Source organism: Polypterus senegalus, chromosome 2, assembly GCF_016835505.1.
Source record: "Polypterus senegalus isolate Bchr_013 chromosome 2, ASM1683550v1, whole genome shotgun sequence".
Taxonomy (NCBI): domain Eukaryota; kingdom Metazoa; phylum Chordata; class Cladistia; order Polypteriformes; family Polypteridae; genus Polypterus; species Polypterus senegalus.
The window spans coordinates 134,394,767-134,413,280 of NC_053155.1; the positions used below are offsets into that span (position 1 = coordinate 134,394,767).

Here is an 18,514-nt window from a genome sequence, read left to right on the forward strand (position 1 = left end):
GTTTGCTACATGTGTTCTTAAAATTTGAGGTCATTTTATTAGGTGACAATACTGTGCAGGCTCCAAAAGTGTTACAAGGTTAAGTTACTTTAGTCATTATAATTGTTAAACTAAAGTGTTAAGCAGTTATATTATACTTAAGATTTCCAGGGAAAACACTGCCTAAGCTACTTCTGAGTTTATATTTGATTTATGCTGTGTCACAATGTATGTAATGCTGTGTCACCACTATTGCAAAATAATTTTAGAGCTGCTGGCACGTTGTGCAATAGATTCACACTTCAAATTAGGTAGTCCGTCGTTAATGACAGAAGCTCATTGGAAAAGAAGGATGGAAAATGTCCTTCATTTTCTTTGCACTAATAAATGCCGCTGTCTACAAGCTGTAATCACAGATAATACATTGTTCAGTACTTTTTTGTATACTGTCATAAATATCATTATTGCAAATTTCATTTAATACTGAGATATAATTTAGAGGCTATATCGCCCACCCCTACTAGGCATGTCACAACTACGAATACTTTAGTACCAAGTCAGTGTCAAAATTCCAAAGTTGCAATGGTACTAGTTTTTTTACAGTATCAATAGCACTAGGTGAAAGTCTATACTGCATTCATGCATGACTGTAAGCAGATGAAATACTTTGCAAGGCACAACATGTGAGAAAAGGGAGTAACAACTACATATAAAAATGGTTCGCCTTGGTGTTAATACAGCTCTGCATCCACACATGTCAAAATGAAAAACAGCAGGAGTCATGTCTGGAGATGTTTTATGTTTGAAGCAGGAGTATTCAGCATGTGATTGCAGGACATGTTATTACTTTAAAAAGGTGAAATCACAGATACATACACATAGGCTGTTGTTTCTGCCATTTTGTTTTGTTATTACTCTTTAGTGAATTGTTTATTCGGGTGTATTGAGTACTGGAATCTGAATATTCTGTCTCTTTTTTTATCAAATCTCTTAACGGAAATCTTTTAATTTCCTTTTGATGAGGTATGACACAGCATTTGTCGAATGCATATTTTACCATTCATATTTTCAAGAACAAAGTAGTTCAGTAATCAGAAGCTTGCTCTCTGTTGGATCAAATTAACAAGAGTACCTCTGTTCTTTGCAGTACAAATCATTGCCCCTAATTTGAGTGCGACCTTCATGAGGCATTGGATTGGCTTAGAAATGTGACTCTCTACGAACAATCTAATTGTTCCCACCCAGTTTTAAGCAACATTCACTCATAGTTGTCTCCTAACACATATGATGCAGCATGATTACATATAGCCTAGAAGGGCAGACTACTGTGTGTGTGCACTGAGAGAGGATGCAGTGCACTAGTATAAGCGTATATGGTCACTAATTCACAAGTTAAGCTGAAGCAGCTACCTAAAAATGCGTGAACAAACAGTGCCTGAAGACAAAATACAGACACTACCAGCAATTTTCGTCATTAGATATAATTGCTATAGGCGAGGTGATTTGACTTTGAAAAAATGGAAGTGGCTCAAAAGACAGCAATCTACAAACTATAATGGAAATTGGTTGCCGTTAAAAGACATCTCAACAACTAACTTTCATATTGTTTCCATTAAAATCACTAGTAAGTACTTATTAAAAACAGCGAGCTGGAGCTAGTACAATATAAGACTTTTAAAAACACATTTTTGAAGGATGCCAAATATTGTCTACTTATCATTATCGGCAAAATACCAGAAAAACATTAAGATATAATTTTTTGTCAAGATCGCATATCCTCATTTTGACTTCTAAAGTGGTCTCTGGCATTAAAGGATAAACTTTATGAAAGCTGTATAAGGAGCAATATGCTGTATAATATGTTTGAAGAAACAGGACTGTGAAGGAACGGAACAAACATACATGAAAATGATCGGCTGAATGTGTGTAGATTCACAGGGTGAGTGGAAGATAAATGCTGAGGTAAGAGAAGGTCTTGGTAAGGACATGACAGCTGCTGTACTGAGGAGAAACATTTTTAAGTTGTTTGGCCCTGTGTATCAAAAAGCAGAAGGTGACAGAGTGAAGAAATGCACCAAGATGGAGGTGGATGGGATGCCACCAACAGAAAGGACAAAGAAGACATGTTTGGCAGTGCTGTTAGGTACCGGTAATATGAAATGAATGAGTCTCAGAATGGCCAGGACCATGACGAGTGGAAGTAAGATTTGGCGCCTAACCCGCTAAACTGGATAAAACTAGAAAAAAGCTGTTAAACCTTTGATGATGATGATGTTGATAATATTTTAAGCCTGGTATTGCCTCAGTTGAGATGTCTTGGCTTTCTGGCTTATACCTTCCTTCTATTTTGACTATTAGATTTGATAGACTTTCTGTTTGTCCCTTGCCAAAACTAACAATCTATTAATTCTTATGAATAATTATTACTTTTTTACGCTCAGCTAGGGCGGCATGGTGGCACAGTGGTAGCACTGCTGCCTCGCAGTAATGAAACCTGGGTTCGCTTCCCGGGTCCTTCCTGCGTGGAGTTTGCATGTTCTCCCCATGACTGCGTGGGTTTCTTCTGGGTGCTCCAGTTTCCTCCCACAGTCCAAACACATGCAGGTTAGGCGATCCTAAGTTGTCCTTAGTGTGTGCTTGGTGTGTGGGTGTGTGTGTGCCCATCAGTGGGCTGGCGCCCTGCCCAGGAATTTGTTCCTGCCTTGTGCCCTGTGTTGGCTGGGATTGGCTCCAGCAGACCCCCATGACCTTGTGTTAGGATATAGCGGGTTGGATAATGACTGACTGACGCTCAGCTTGATTGTGATTAAGCTCAAAAGGGCTCTTCTTCAACTATAGAGGAGACAAGTCTCAAAACTACTAGACTACAATGCACAATTTAATAAAAGTATAAGTAAAATTGTATGTACTTACCTGCTCTCTGAGTTTTGATTCGGGAACGTAATCGGTAAGAGCCACTGACAAGGGTACCTTGTCACCACTGACTAATGCCAGCAGTACACCAGTGTTCTGAGATGGCCGGATGTTCAGTTCGGCCTTTACAACCCATTCTCTGCCATCACTCTCATCTGCAAAGAATGAGGTATTTTTATTAAAAACCACTACTGCTTATCGGCAATGTATTCAATACATTAGCCTCATTAAGCATTATATTGATATTACATACAAAAAAGGATACCAAATGCACCCTTGTATCTTGTTTTTACTTCTTTTAAAATAAATATTTGATATTGAATGAAAAACTTTTTGAAAAGTGATTTTGAGTTTGACTCTACAGTCTATGCTGGATACTGTAAAGCCAGCTCCTAAAGCTTGGTCCAAGTGGGTAACTATTATCTCTTCATTTAAAGAATCTGTGTAGCCCGACCTCATCATGGTCAACAGAATACATAGACGATTTCAAACATAATTTAATTTCCATGACTAATCAAGCAGGTGTGGTTTCACTGACTTATGCCTTCTTACAAAATAACAAGTGTACATACAGTATTATTTGCAGACCACTAAAAGAACAGAAATTTAGGTAGTGCCATGGCATTCTCTTCATAGGTCTTTGTAAAGCACTGTAATGTATGGTAATTTTAAGTTCCAAATAAACTGTCTACAACTGAGTCTAACTTTTTAGAAAAAGGTTAATATATTGTGAGTAGGGGGTCTGAATGCACCCCTAGAAGACACGGACGCTCCTCAAAAAACTAAAATGCTGATAGACTACCTTCACATTGCTCCCTTACTTGCTGGGCTTACTTGTGGCTGCTCTGTCGCGTGATATGCTTCTCGCGCGGCACTTGCCATACAACCCTTAACAGCACATGTCCTTTTTGGCTGATTGCTTTGTTTCTCTCTCCTCCCCCAGACATCCTCTGCTCCTAATGGGGGTTCCGCTCCCGTTGTGCACCCCTATGATGTTTTTCTATTCTTTTAATTGGGAACTAACTGCATCCTGAGCTTGTTTTACTTCTAAAAAAAGATATGTTTGTCTGAAGTATTTGAATAAAGTTCCTGTCTCTACAATCTCCTGTGTTTCTGTGCAATTCTGTGACCCAAGCGTGACAATATACATTGTAACTCGTGAGTTGCTTCCTTGCACCCAAAGGACGAGGTCAAGTCTAAGGATTTCAAGAAAATCAGGTTTACTGAACTTGAAACAGGAACAGCAAGGTTATTTATTGCAGCAGGAAGCTACCATTCTACTACACACAGAAACAACAAACTGGCAGGGCTAGGGCCAGGTCAGTGGCCAAGTTAATATTGTTCCCTGAATCACCCATATGGCGACAGACGCCCTGCACGAGGAGGTGGTGAGCTTACCGTTGCTGCTGTGGCGCAGCGAACTTGCAAGGTGCTGTGAACCTGCAGTTGTCTCAGCGACAGACAAACAGCCCTCGACAGACGTGTCACTCGCATTTCAGTGTGTCTCAAAAGAGTTCAAAAATCTCAAAGACTTAGAGGTGCTTTGACAGTATATTCAATTTGACGATATTAATTCTCTTACCTACAGTGAGGTGGAGGAATGACCATCTTTCAGTATATTTCTAATGCCCTCCTCTAAACTGCCAATTCTAACTTTTTCCATGTTTTAGAACTAACGACAAAAATTTGACATGAAGTGTATAATGTGTGAAGACTGAATATCAAATAAGCACTTTCACAAAAGGTATATAAATATAACAGAACAAGTGCGCTTTTTTCAAGGCTATAACCGAAGAAAAAGGAATCGGGTTTGTGTGGCTTGTTATCTTGACTTCTTTGGTAGTACAGCGGTAAGAGTGGCTGACTCCTATTCAGAAGGTACCGGGTTTGAGTCTTAACATGTCCCAAAATAAACCTTTTGAGTAGTGAGCTGCTCTTATTGTTACTATTATACAATAAAAACATACTTTTGATTTGAGTCTATAACAGCCAGTGTAAATGTATGGTACAGTAATCCCTCGCTATATCGCGCTTCGACTTTCGCGGCTTCACTCTATCGCGGATTTTAAATGTAAGCACATCTAAATATATATCACGGATTTTTGCTGGTTGCGCTTTCTGCGGACAATGGGTCTTTTAATTTAAGTTACATGCTTCCTCAGTTTGATTGCCCAGTTGATTTCATACAAGGGACGCTATTGGCGGATGGCTTAGAAGCTACCCAATCAGAGCATGTATTACATATTAACTAAACTCCTCAATGCTAAAAGATATGCTTCCCGCGTGGCGCTTGTTTTGTTTGCTTCTCTCTGTCTCTCTCTGCCTGACGGAGGGGGTGTGAGCAGAGGGGGCTGTTTACACAGTGGCTGTTTGCCTAGAAGATAGGACGCTCCTCTACAAAATGCCGCTTTATCGCGGTGCTTCTGTATACTTAAAAGCAGGTATTGATTTTTTGATTGTTTGCTTTTCTTAGCGAGCGTTCTCTTTGACATTATCTGCTCATCACGGTGCTCCTTTGAAGATAAGATATGTTTGCATTCTTTTAATTGTGAGAAAGAACTGCCATCTCTGTCTTGTAATGAAGCACAGTTTAAACGTTTGACTAAAGGGTGTTATTTCATGTCTAGAGGGCTCTAATAATGTTAACAGTGTGGGAGAGTTTATAAGGGCTTAAAATATATAAAAATAACCATACAAACATATGGTTTCTACTTCGCAGAAATTCATTTATCGCGGCAGAGTCTGGAACGGATTAACCGCGATAAACGAGGGTTGACTGTACTTGTAAAGGTCAACATTTTTTTTTAATTCAGTTTTACTGTCTCAGTCGCGTTCACGTTAGCCCCGATCTGACACTGCTGTTTTCAAATAAAGACGAGCTATAACAGAGGTGAACTCAGATTGGAGAAAGAGAACAGTAGCCCTCCCCGCAAGAAACATCCACTCACATATAAAAACAGCGCAGCTGCACCAGGTGTGAAGGCGAAAAATGGCGCCATTTGGATACAGGACGAGGTCCAGCGTTATCCTGCCAATCAGTCTTCCCACACCTGTCCTTCAAAGAAACAACACGGTTTACAGAGCTCACCAACGTATCCTGTAAACTCCTGTTTGTGATTATGTTTTATGATGGTCTTTACATAAGAAGCATTTATATGTTACTTACATAAAAGCCAAATCGAATGTTATTTACCTTGATTTATTTGCTTATTTTCCTATAGCATAAAGTCACAAGTAGACTGCAGAGCTTCCTCTGTTTGATCGACAAGGGCATGCTCACAAATTACATGTATAATGCCACAAAAAATGCCTGCTGACACTTTAGTATGCGAGCAATGGCTCGTGAATGCAGTTAGACAGTTTTTTTTGGGCACATACACCGTCCATATCTAAACACTAGCATGGAGAGTCGTGGAGAGTACTATTCTGTGATATTTGTACCTTTTGTGAAAGTGCTTATTTGATATTTGGACTTCAGTCTTCACACATTATACACTTCATGTCAAATTTTTGTCATTAGTACTAAAACATGGAAAAAGTTTGTCTTTTAGGTATGTGTTCAACATTTCTGTCATCCTACACTTACATAGACAGTAGATCTTTGTAGACACGGAACGTTCAGTTATTCAAGACCATGAAGAACATACTTCAGTAATCAAAATGCTTTGCCACAATGGTCTAGTAAGTGTTCACAAAATCCCTGTATATGCTTAGAACCACTGTTTACAATTTTTTGTACTTTTGGAATAATTTAGCAGTTTATAAACTGGAAACAATCCTGACCCATTTACTATTTGCATATTTTTGTAGTTGGGTTTGTGCTGAAAATAAATATATACAGTGGAACCTCAGTTCACGACCATAATTTGTTCCAAAACTCTGGTCATAAACCGTTTTGGTCGTGAACCGAAGCAATTTCCCCCATAGGATTGTATGTAAATACAATTAATCCGTTCCAGACCATATGAACTGTATGTAAACATATATATTTTTTAAGTTTTTAAGCACAAATATTGTTCATTAAACCATAGAATTTACAGCGTAATAGTAAACTACATGTAAAAACATTGAATAACACTGAGAAAACCTTGAACAACAGAGAAAACTAACACTGCAATAGTTCGCACTATAGCGCTACCAACCGCTGGCTAAAAACACTTTTTTTTAATGAGTTTTAAGCACAGGGAAAAAAATGAACATTTGAAAAAATACATAATTTAATAAACCACCAAGAATAGTAACATTAAAAAATGCACACTACAAACTGATCGCTGTACACAGAAGTGAAATCAAGCCCAGTGCATTCTTTAACTGCCTTCCTACCTTATGCGTCCAGCTCTCTCTCTTGCGCTGCCTGTGTGTGTGTGTCTCTCTCTCTCTCGCGCTGCCTGTGTGTGTGCGTCTCTCTCTCGCACTGCCTGTGTGTGTGTCTCTCTCCCCCGCTGCCTGTGTCTGTCTGTGTGTGTGTCTCTCTCGCACTACCTGTGTGTGTGTATCTCTCTCTCGCGTTGCCTGTGTATGTGTCTCTCTCTCTCTGCCGGTGTGTGTGTGTGTGTATGTGTCTCTCTCATATGTGTCGCACTCTCTCACTCTCTCTCTCTTGCTTGCTGCACAGGAAATGCACAGGGAGAGACTGAACACGTACAAACCGAAAGGGAAACTGGCTTGTTCGTATACCAAGTGTGTGGTCGTGAACCGAGGCAAAAGTTTGGCGAACTTTTTGGTCGTAAACCGATTTGTACATGTACCGAGACGTTTGTGAACCGAGGTTCCACTGTACAAGTCTTTTGAATTATTATTTGAAAAGGCGATGTAATTTGCACAAATGTCAGATCACAGCTAAACAACAAAAGTTCCTCATTTATCCTGTCTTTTATGATTTGCCTAAATCCTGAAAGAAAACATACCCATAAAGAGTCTATTCTCAAAATGAAAATGGTGTGTGTGGCTTCCACAAAACAAACTTGAGGAAACTATAACCATGTGGGCTGGAAGGTTGCCGCACAGAGAATGACAATCTGTGACATGAGGTGCAGAGTTGGTTTTCTTTTCATGTGGACAACTTTTATGCCTTTCCAAAGTGATGTGGATACACTGTTTTACAATATTTATGCAATCTCAAGATACATATTTACATCCAGTAACATTCTTGTCTTCAAAAATCGACATATTTGGCAAGTTTAAGCCATTTTATCATATTTGGACACTGATCAATTAATTCATCCCCACAGAACAGTTTATTGTGTGAAATTAATACATATCATAATTGTGAAGAAATAACTTAAACTTGAATAATGCCAAACTAACACTTTAAGCTACTATGCATATTTGTTATTCCAATACTGGTTTTCCCTTTCAGGTACAGGCATAAACCTGGCCTATTCTAAGCTCAGTGCCCCCATTCCCCCTAGTTTAAAAAATCCTCAACTAATCTGCTCATACACTTCCCTGAAATATTGGTGTCCCTCTGATTCAAATGTAACCCAACACACTGCACAGCTCCCAATGCTACATAAACCTATACCCCTTTATCCTACACCAAGTTTTGAGCCACACAGTAACCCTTCTAATCTCATCATCTTTACCTGGACTGGGGCAAGGAAGAAAACTACTTTGTCAGTTCTGTTCTTCAGCTTGGCACCCAACTCTTTAAAGATGGACTGCAGAACTGACAGTCTGCCCTAACTATACGTATGTCATTTGTTCCAACACAGACAATGACAACAGGCTCCAATGCTGCTCCAGCCAATAGCCTGACCACCCTTCCAAGGGGGTTTCTTACCTGTGCATTTGGAAGGTAACACACTGTGCAAAACTCTGTCTCTGGAGCAAACTTGTAACTAAAACTTACAGCCAGACCCCTACACAATGGGGTGCTTTTTTCCTCTTCCACTACTCTGTACTTTGATATACAATTGTACTCATAGCAGTTTTTCTAAACGCTTCTCCTGTGATCTAAAAGCATTGTTTTGCATCTGATTCCGTCCCATTCACTCTTAAACTGAGATCCATGACTGTTGTTTAATGTTAAGACCTTCACATTGAAACAGATAGAAAATAAACAACATAATTCTGATTTTCCTTTTAATACAAAGCTTTAAATCCCTAGTTTTAAACAGCCTTGTCATCCAACATGCCTTATCGCACAATTAGTCTTTGTCTTATGTGACTGCTGGTTTGACACATAATAAGGTGTAATTAAAAATATTCAGGTCAGGTTTGTTAAAATATATTTCAGGTCACTTTTATTAAAATATGACTGCATCTGTAAAGGAGAAAAAAGTAGACAATTGTGTAGACACTGACCTGATACTGTGATGATCCCATTTTTCTGAATGTCACGATATTACAGTGGTGTGAAAAACTATTTGCCCCCTTTCTGATTTCTTATTCTTTTGCATGTTTGTCACACAAAATGTTTCTGATCATCAAACATATTTAACCATTAGTCAAATATAACACAAGTAAACACAAAATGCAGTTTTTAAATGATGGTTTTTATTATTTAGAGAGAAAAAAAATCCAAACCTACATGGCCGGTGTAAAAAGTAATTGCCCCCTTGTTAAAAAATAACCTAACTGTGGTATATCACATCTGAGTTCAATTTCCGTAGCCACCCCCAGGCCTGATTACTGCCACACCTGTTTCAATCAAGAAATCACTTAAATAGGAGCTGCCTGACACAGAGAAGTAGACCAAAAGCACCTCAAAAGCTAGACACCATGCCAAGATCCAAAGAAATTCAGGAACAAATGAGAACAGAAGTAATTGAGATCTATCAGTCTGGTAAAGGTTATAAAGCCATTTCTAAAGCTTTGGGACTCCAGAGAACCACAGTGAGAGCCATTATCTACAAATGGCAAAAACATGGAACAGTTGTGAACCATCCCAGGAGTGGCCGGCCGACCAAAATTACCCCAAGAGCGCAGAGACGACTCATCCGAGAGGTCACAAAAGACCCCAGGACAACGTCTAAAGAACTGCAGGCCTCACTTGCCTCAATTAAGGTCAGTGTTCACGACTCCACCATAAGAAAGAGACTGGGCAAAACGGCCTGCATGGCAGATTTCCAAGACGCAAACCACTGTTAAGCAAAAGAACATTAGGGCTCGTCTCAATTTTGCTAAGAAACATCTCAATGATTGCCAAGACTTTTGGGAAAATACCTTGTGGACTGATGAGACAAAAGTTGAACTTTTTGGAAGGCAAATGTCCCGTTACATCTGGCGTAAAAGGAACACAGCATTTCAGAAAAAGAACATCATACCAACAGTAAAATATGGTGGTGGTAGTGTGATGGTCTGGGGTTGTTTCAGGACTTGGAAGGCTGGCTGTGATAGATGGAACCATGAATTCTACTGTCTACCAAAAAATCCTGAAGGAGAATGTCCGGCCATCTGTTCGTCAACTCAAGCTGAAGCGATCTTGGGTGCTGCAACAGGACAATGACCCAAAACACACCAGCAAATCCACCTCTGAATGGCTGAAGAAAAACAAAATGAAGACTTTGGAGTGGCCTAGTCAAAGTCCTGACCTGAATCCAATTGAGATGCTATGGTATGACCTTCAAAAGGTGGTTCATGCTAGAAAACCCAAAAAATAAAGCTGAATTACAACAATTCTGCAAAGATGAGTGGGCCAAAATTTCTCCAGAGCGCTGTAAAAGACTCATTGCAAGTTATCGCAAACGCTTGATTGCAGTTATTGCTGCTAAGGGTGGCCCAACCAGTTATTAGGTTCAGGAGGCAATTACTTTTTCACACAGGGCCATGTAGGTTTGGATTTTTTTTTCTCCCTAAATAATAAAAACCATCATTTAAAAACTGCATTTTGTGTTTACTTGTGTTATATTTGACTAATGGTTAAATGTGTTTGATGATCAGAAACATTTTGTGTTACAAACATGCAAAAGAATAAGAAATCAGGAAGGGGGCAAATAATTTTTCACACCACTGTAACTGTACACCACAGAAACTAAAATTCTCTGTGAGGGATCAATGATCTTGTTTGTACATCTCAGACCACATACTGTACTACTGCAATAAACTATTATGTGGCGATCCATCAAAATTATATAAGCAAACCCATAGTTTAGAAAACACTGTCTTAGATGTTCACTATATGTCTCTGAATGAAATACACTTACAATAGGTGAAATTAAATAAAGCAAATCCTTTCCCTGGAAAGTAGGATCCCCAACCTTCAGAAGAGAAGCACTGCATTTTATCATTCAGTTTCACTGTTTCTTGAATAGATGAATCCTCTCCAGTCAGCCACTTCCAGTCTTGCATGCAAGCATCAAACCTGGGATTTAACTACAAAGAAAAATATACATTTTAAGTATTTAATGAAAAATGCAAAATCTTGCTTGTTTTAATTTTGCAATCTGGTATATACTGTAACATTCAGAGTACTATAAAACTCATCTGTAATATTCCACAAAGTATTATAGAAAGCCATAAAAATGTATTACATTGTTCTAGTACAACACTTTTCTGCACTTTTTTGCTTTTTAGCCTTTTCTTTTCCAGTACTTAAGTATCTAATAGTTAAAAGCCCTAACTAGGACATCTTACATTATATTGCATTGTTTCTGCAGTACAAGTGAGAGATCTGAACATGTTTGATGTTAATGTATGGTATGAACTGAACATTAAGCAAAATATCTGCAGAATGAAGATTATATTAAAATGAATGGTGAAGGAGGGAGCATAAAAATAACAAAAATCTAGGAGCAAACTGTGGCCACATATGAAACTATGGTGCTTTGTGTGCTTACAATTTTACTCTGAAAGCCAATGTGTAAAGACTGAGACTAAGTTACTACATATTCATTTCCATCAAACAAATCATAAGGGCAGAACTCATTCATGTGAAATGTTGTCTTGCAAAAGAATACACTTAAAATTGTGAAACTTTTCATTTTTTTCTTTATCTAATACCAGTGCTGTAGTGATACACAAATTTCAGTGTACAATGGGAGCTTAAGAAACAGTACTTTTTCAATAGACTGTTGACCATTATTATTATAATCATCAAGAAAAACATACTTTCCTGAAATAGGAGGTATGTCATTTGGTTTGATTTGATTTTGAGAGAATTTGTGGGATTCAAGTTCAGACATAACCACTCCATTCAGTGTTTCTGACTACTCTGCCAGCCAGGGTAGCTGAACTTTGATAAAATAATGTTAAGAAGCAGAACAATGAAAGTGGTGTTTCCACAAAACATGAGGAGTGGTAGCAAACTGATGTGTGCAAAGATTGTAGGTAAAATACAAAATAAGAGAACAATGACTGGGAATTAGTGCCATTATTGGTAGCAACATTTATTTAAGCAAAAGTAGGCAAAATTACACAAAAAGCATTACATTAAGCATCGGTTACTGCTTTTACAAATAAAACTAAGACTTACTACAGTGTGCATCATACATATCTGAATAATTGTGTTAAGATACTGGCAAATTTTCAGTTAGAAAAACAGGAAATTTCCAAATGTAGTGGGCCTTGCAGAGACTGGGAATACTGTATACTGTAATCTACCTCTTTAAAACACATGTTGAATTAAATACTGTATGTTACTATAGTCTATAATATCTGTAGAATAAATAATAAGAATCCGGATGCATTGATGTGGATTTTATGGCATACTAATTTGATTTTTAACCAAGTGCTTCCAGCACAGAATAACCTAAAGGTTTCTGCCTCCATGATGTCTTAATAAGAAAAAAAGCAAAGACAGAGAGAGACAAACCTTTAAAAATAAGGGTAATTCAAAGAATGGACTAATTTATGATATACTGAGTGCTGCAAAACTAGTGCTGTTTATACTGATTAGTTCAGTGTTCAGACCACCATTATTTGTATACACATCACAACTTCATGCAGCTTAAAATTTCTTAAGCAAAGTTTTAAACAGAATTAGATCAACTATCTACACCCCTGAACAAAAAATAATTAGGCACAATTTGCTTTAAGCTTACTGGTTATCATCGTTACCACTATACTTAAGGGCAAAATCTTCTAGACTTATTTTTTGAAAAAGTGTATCATTTCAAAGACCATTTATCATGTAGTATACTGTAAATATTGTATAAATACCTGTATCTTTACTCTTCTGCTTATACTTATAAGACAAAATTATCTTATTGTCTTACATGTGTGAAGTGGTAGAATGGATGATTTAAACTGTGACGCCACCTCATGTTTGTACAAAATAAAGGAACAATTCAGCAATTCTACACATGTAATTAGCAGTAAAAATAGTGTAAAATTCCTATTTCTGTCAATGCTATATGCTGGATTTTTAATAGCTGACATTAATTTCTTTATTAATAACAACACACTCTACTTGGGAAAACATGGGAAATCAAGATAAGGTTATTTAAAAAATTAAGAAAACAATGACTCAACATGTTTATTGGTCGTGAAATGCCAAAGAACATATAGCTGCTTCCCTACCCGATTAACAAGTTGATCTCCCTTAAAAGGTACTCCTCCAACAGTCAAATTAAGTTCATGCAGGCCTTTCTTCAGAGTAAACAGATTCCCGGCAACAGTTATTTTCATTATAGCCTCTTTGTCTATTTTAATGATCAGACTTCTTGATTTCTCCTCCATGGATATCTAACAACCAAAAAGCAAAAAAAAAATACTGTGAAGTCATTTTTAAATTTGCGAAAGTATTAAATAAATAGTTCATTGTTCATTGTTCAATAGTTCATTGAATCCATTCTATTTACAAAGTATATCATTCTATATAAACAACTAACTCTAAAGTGAAACACAGTACTTGCATTGAAATGGAATCATTCCCTGAATAAAAAACTGCTACAAATATAGTGACAGGGCTGGAGCTGTCTTCAGGACAACAGCACTGTGATGCTGCTGTGATGATCACTATGCTGCAAAATCATTTAAGTACAACTTGTTCCATTATTGACAGAAAATCTCACATTAGATAACATTTGAAGTCAGCTTTGCAGTGCAAACATCAGGTATCATGTCACAAGCTAATGTATTAATTTACCAATGTACCAATTTCCCATTTACCTTGCTTGGATATATGATATGCAAAAGTACTGTATATACTTCAATATCTACTTTGTTTAGTAAGGATTCAAATAAACATTTTGTTAATTTGAAGATAAAATCCATTTAGGAAAGTAAAAAAAAATATTTTTTGTGTATGTCAGCTTACCCCCTTGTTTTTATATTGATGACCATTTTTAATCTCATGTATTCATGGAGAACAAAGGTAAAAAATGTTTATAACAGCATAGCAGTCTACGATGACCAATGCTGGACCACAGTGAACAATATCAAAATCATCCATGAAAAAAAAAAACACACACACACTATTCGTGTCACATGATGCACATGTCAGTCATATAGTCCTATACGCATAACTTGTAAGACGGATGGATTTTTTTGCTAAAATATTGTTAGGTAAATGCTTCTAGGTGCCGGGCAAAAACAGGAAAGACGGTTCACATGGGACTGAGCTGTTGAACTGAAGACAGGACTCTTGACCAGTGAATGACCCATGTGAATTGTGTTTCCTTGTTACGCTTTGTGTTAATATTCCCAGAAGTACTTAACACAATTTGAGAAAAATATGCATGCGACAGGATATCTGACATGTAGATTATGTGACATGAGTAACTTGAGATTTTATTTACGAATGTATTTATATTGTTTGCTATGATCCAGTGTTGGTCACCATAAGCTGCCATTCTATCTGTTTTTATCAGTCATCTCTACAAAACACATGCCATTACATACACATACAAAAAATACCTTTTTTTTAGTGGAGTATTCCTTTAAATGACCAAAACTTGCATTTCATAACAATGCATTCTTTGTCCGTTTGGATTAGCAAGCATTGAAATAATATCATTTTTGAGTGCGACCCTCCCTTACATGGGTCAGTTACTTCTAGGAATTTTCTGTAATGGAAGACAAGTGTCCATGTGTGTAAACTAAAAACTGGCATATTATAAATTTCCTACATAGGAGTTGTTAAAAGCATTTCCACATGCTTTGTTTTAATATCAAAATATCTACAAAAAGCTGGACAATAAGAGAGACCAAAAATTGCATGAACTGACTTAAAAACCAGTGGGTTGCAATTTCAACAACTGAAGCTCAGCATTACAGTTCAGACCAAGAGCACTGCCAGTACTTGGACACACTGATTGTGTTTTTTGTTAAAGATGCATGAAAACACTATAATGAATAATTCAAAGGAAAGACGCTGAATAATGATTATGAGCTTAGAGTGATTACCTTATGCCATTTACCATCATTTATCACAGGTCCACTGCTAGTAACTCGACTAATTTGATCATATTTCAGTTGTAGCTCCAATCTTCCATTGCGAACAGCAAGCACTATCCAAGAGCTGTTCAGATGTCCGCCAGCAAAGAAGATGACTCCCTCTGGATCAAATGTTCTTAAATCAAATTCTGCTGTGAACCTAAAATTGAATATTATAAATTAATTTATTTTTAGATTAAACATTATTTGCTTAATAAACAATTAAACTCTGCACATACTGTGCAAGTGATCTTTGTTATATACTGTACTTTATTACACTTAGCAATTTCCTGCTGACCATACAGAACTAATACAAAGAGTAATTTGCTTCCTTATAATTGCTAGTTAAATACAAAAAAATCCTTTAAAGATGGCTTTATTAAATTGAGGTAATTTTGCTATTTAAAATGCTGTGTAAAGATTTTATCGTAACATATTTGTAGCAAGCAAGAATGCCACTTTGAAATAGTTTTTTCTTATTGCATTAGGAAAACTCTTTCTAAAACATCTTTTCGCATTAAAGATATTAAGGTCTACAATAAACCAAAAATTAACTTCACACTTCACTTTACTGAAGTGGCTACATGCTGGATAGACAAGGCTACTTTATGTTCTACAATCTGTTACAGATTTTCCTTGTGAATTCCTAGGCATTTTAGGCTTCTCAAAAGATAAAACCCATCAACTGTACCCTATGTCCTATTGGAGGAGCACAGGAGGAAACCTATCTACACATCCAACCCAAACATCCTCCACGGCTCCCTGCCTCCAGGACAGGAACGATTGTACTTAGAGGTCCACCTTATTGGTGAGTTCTACACTGTCATAAAACATAATCTGAGCCTCAGTCAGGCTGTTTATACAGTACCTATATTTCATTCTTTTGGTCACTACCAACAGCACTTGCAAATAGGCAAAAATGGGGATGCAGTTCAAAAGCTGAGTGCTTCATGAGTGCATTACTGCCTGGTGTGGTTGCTGCAACTCAAAAGAGTGCAAGGCACTGCAAAGAGGGGTTTGATGTGCTGAACAGATCATCAGGATAACTCTGCCAAGCCTGCAGGACATCTATATCAATCAGTGCTGGTCTATGGCAAAATGGATAACACAAGACACATTTCACCCAAACTTTAGACTTTTCTAGTGGCTGCATTCAGGCAAACACCTCAGTAGCTACATGCCAAGGACTGAGAGGCTGAAATGAAGTTTTTCCCTCAGGCAACATGAATTTTAAAGTTTGCTTAATCTCTGTCAATTTTATCATTGTCATTTTATTCTGAATCTTTGGTACTTAGGACATGTAGATTTTAAATTATGCTGATTAAGTCATTTTATGCTGTGTCTGCACTTTACATTTTGTTTTAAATGCCCAGTGATGGAGCTGTTTTTGTCACAATAACTTTTCACCATTGTATTGTACAATTCTGCATGTTACAAATAAATAAAACTTTTCAGATTCATCTTTCAGTCTCAGCATCTTCATTTGCGAATAAGCAAATAATTCATAAAACTCATTTAAAATAACTATGCACAACATGCTGTAATGTGTACGGTAAGGTCTCTGGGGAAATTATGGCAATTTAGATTGATTTAATATGTACACTTTATCTATCCATGTAACTGGCTATTCTTAAGAGAAAACAACACATGTACAGACAGCAATTTTTAAAGCAGATATGGAGGTACCAAAAGACTATGAGTGAGTGAGAGAATATGTGATGTGATTTATGTGACTTTGAATAGAGCACGACAGCAGATGCAAGATGTATCAGCACCACTGCAACAACGATCACACATTGCGTTGTCATAGGAAGAACAAAAATGTGAAAAAACGCAAAAACATCCAGCTATTGGTAATCCTATGGTTGGAAGGAGTCATTTTACTAAATTAGTTGTTGAAGGCTATTACAACTTACACAGAGTAGCAAAGAGGTTCAAATAAAACTGAGTGAAGCATTGAAAGAAGACATTCAGAATGAATACTGCTATAAGTCTAGAGAAATCCAACAATGACAACTAATTCAGGATAATGCAGTGATTTCCCCAGTAACAACAACACAATCAATCTGTACATCTGATGGATTGAGCTTCACCAACAGCAAATCTGCAACAATTATGGGATACATTATTATAAATGCAGGTTACTAATCCCATGCCTGTGTAGAAAGACAGGGGCTATCAAAAAACAGAAAGCTCTATGAATCCACACAGTAACCAAGAAAGCAGGAAATTCTATTTAATACCTTAGATCAGTGCTTCCCAAAATCTCCCAAACTATGGCACCTTTAGTGAAATCTTTTCAGCTAACTGCACCCCTTCACTCTGATATGTCTGACACTGACACAGTTTTCATAAACAGCTGTGCTTGCTTCTGCTGGCTGTCCATTAAACGCCTAAAATATGCTGAGTTCTTGTAATTTGTAATCTGATGCTTGCTTTGAAAGTGACGTTGTAATTTGCTTGGAACCATGGCTTCATTTGCAAGGATATCACCACACAACAAACATCACGGGTGCTGAATACCTTTTTTGTCAACAAATGTAAACCCATAATTCAAGTAACTGTCCTGATAGTATCGTGCTTTCGTTTTTGCAACTTTACTGCTCCCCGCATTATCATTTTCATTGAGGTTGTTGATGCTGCTGTTGTTTTTACGTTTACGACTTTCACTGAGTCGGCCATTTTCGGCGCAAAAAAATAAAAAACAGACAACAGGAAGCAACGTAACTTACCCTGTGGCAAGTAAGTAAATTAGAGCTAATATTTATTAATTCGTCAGATTGCAGTTGAAATAGGATGCACACAGGTAGCATGACTTTAGTCTTGAGGTGTAACTGGTATTATTATTATCAGTTCAAATCAAATTTTTTTATGTTCTGACACCTGACAACGGCACCCTTAGTCCGTGCTCACGGCATACCAGGGTGCCGCGGCACACGGGTTGGGAAGCACTGCCTTAGATGGTTCAGAATTGTTCTTATTTAAGGTCATATTAAATTAAGGTAATGTTACAGTATGTGTTTCTTGCTTCCCATTTCCTGTCATCCTACATTTACCTAAATCGTTGTAGAAATGGAACGCACATGAAATGTATGTATTAAGAAAAAGATGTATTGTTTACCCTATACAAGACCAGGCACAACACACCCAGATAAACAGACTTGAGCTGGAAGAACTTCAGCTGCCACGGTGGGGGATGGGATAGCAGGCTGCTTGAGTTGATTGACATATTTGCAAAATAACGATGTTGATGAAGAGGTGCGAAGGAATTTAAGGTGGCCTGGCATTACGACTTTTTTCGTAG

General features: G+C 37.4%; 1 protein-coding gene across 1 annotated transcript in view; it reads right to left on the reverse strand.

Annotated features, from left to right (window-relative positions):
- Positions 1-18,514, reverse strand: part of gas6 (growth arrest-specific 6) — a 104,144-nt gene that overhangs the window by 19,766 nt on the left and 65,864 nt on the right. The window contains exons 10-13 of the mRNA XM_039744664.1: positions 15,181-15,370; positions 13,354-13,518; positions 11,040-11,208; positions 2,893-3,047 (exon numbers count right to left, since the gene is read on the reverse strand). Of these exons, the coding sequence (XP_039600598.1) occupies positions 2,893-3,047; positions 11,040-11,208; positions 13,354-13,518; positions 15,181-15,370 (679 nt within the window). The remainder of the gene's footprint in view (positions 1-2,892; positions 3,048-11,039; positions 11,209-13,353; positions 13,519-15,180; positions 15,371-18,514) is intronic.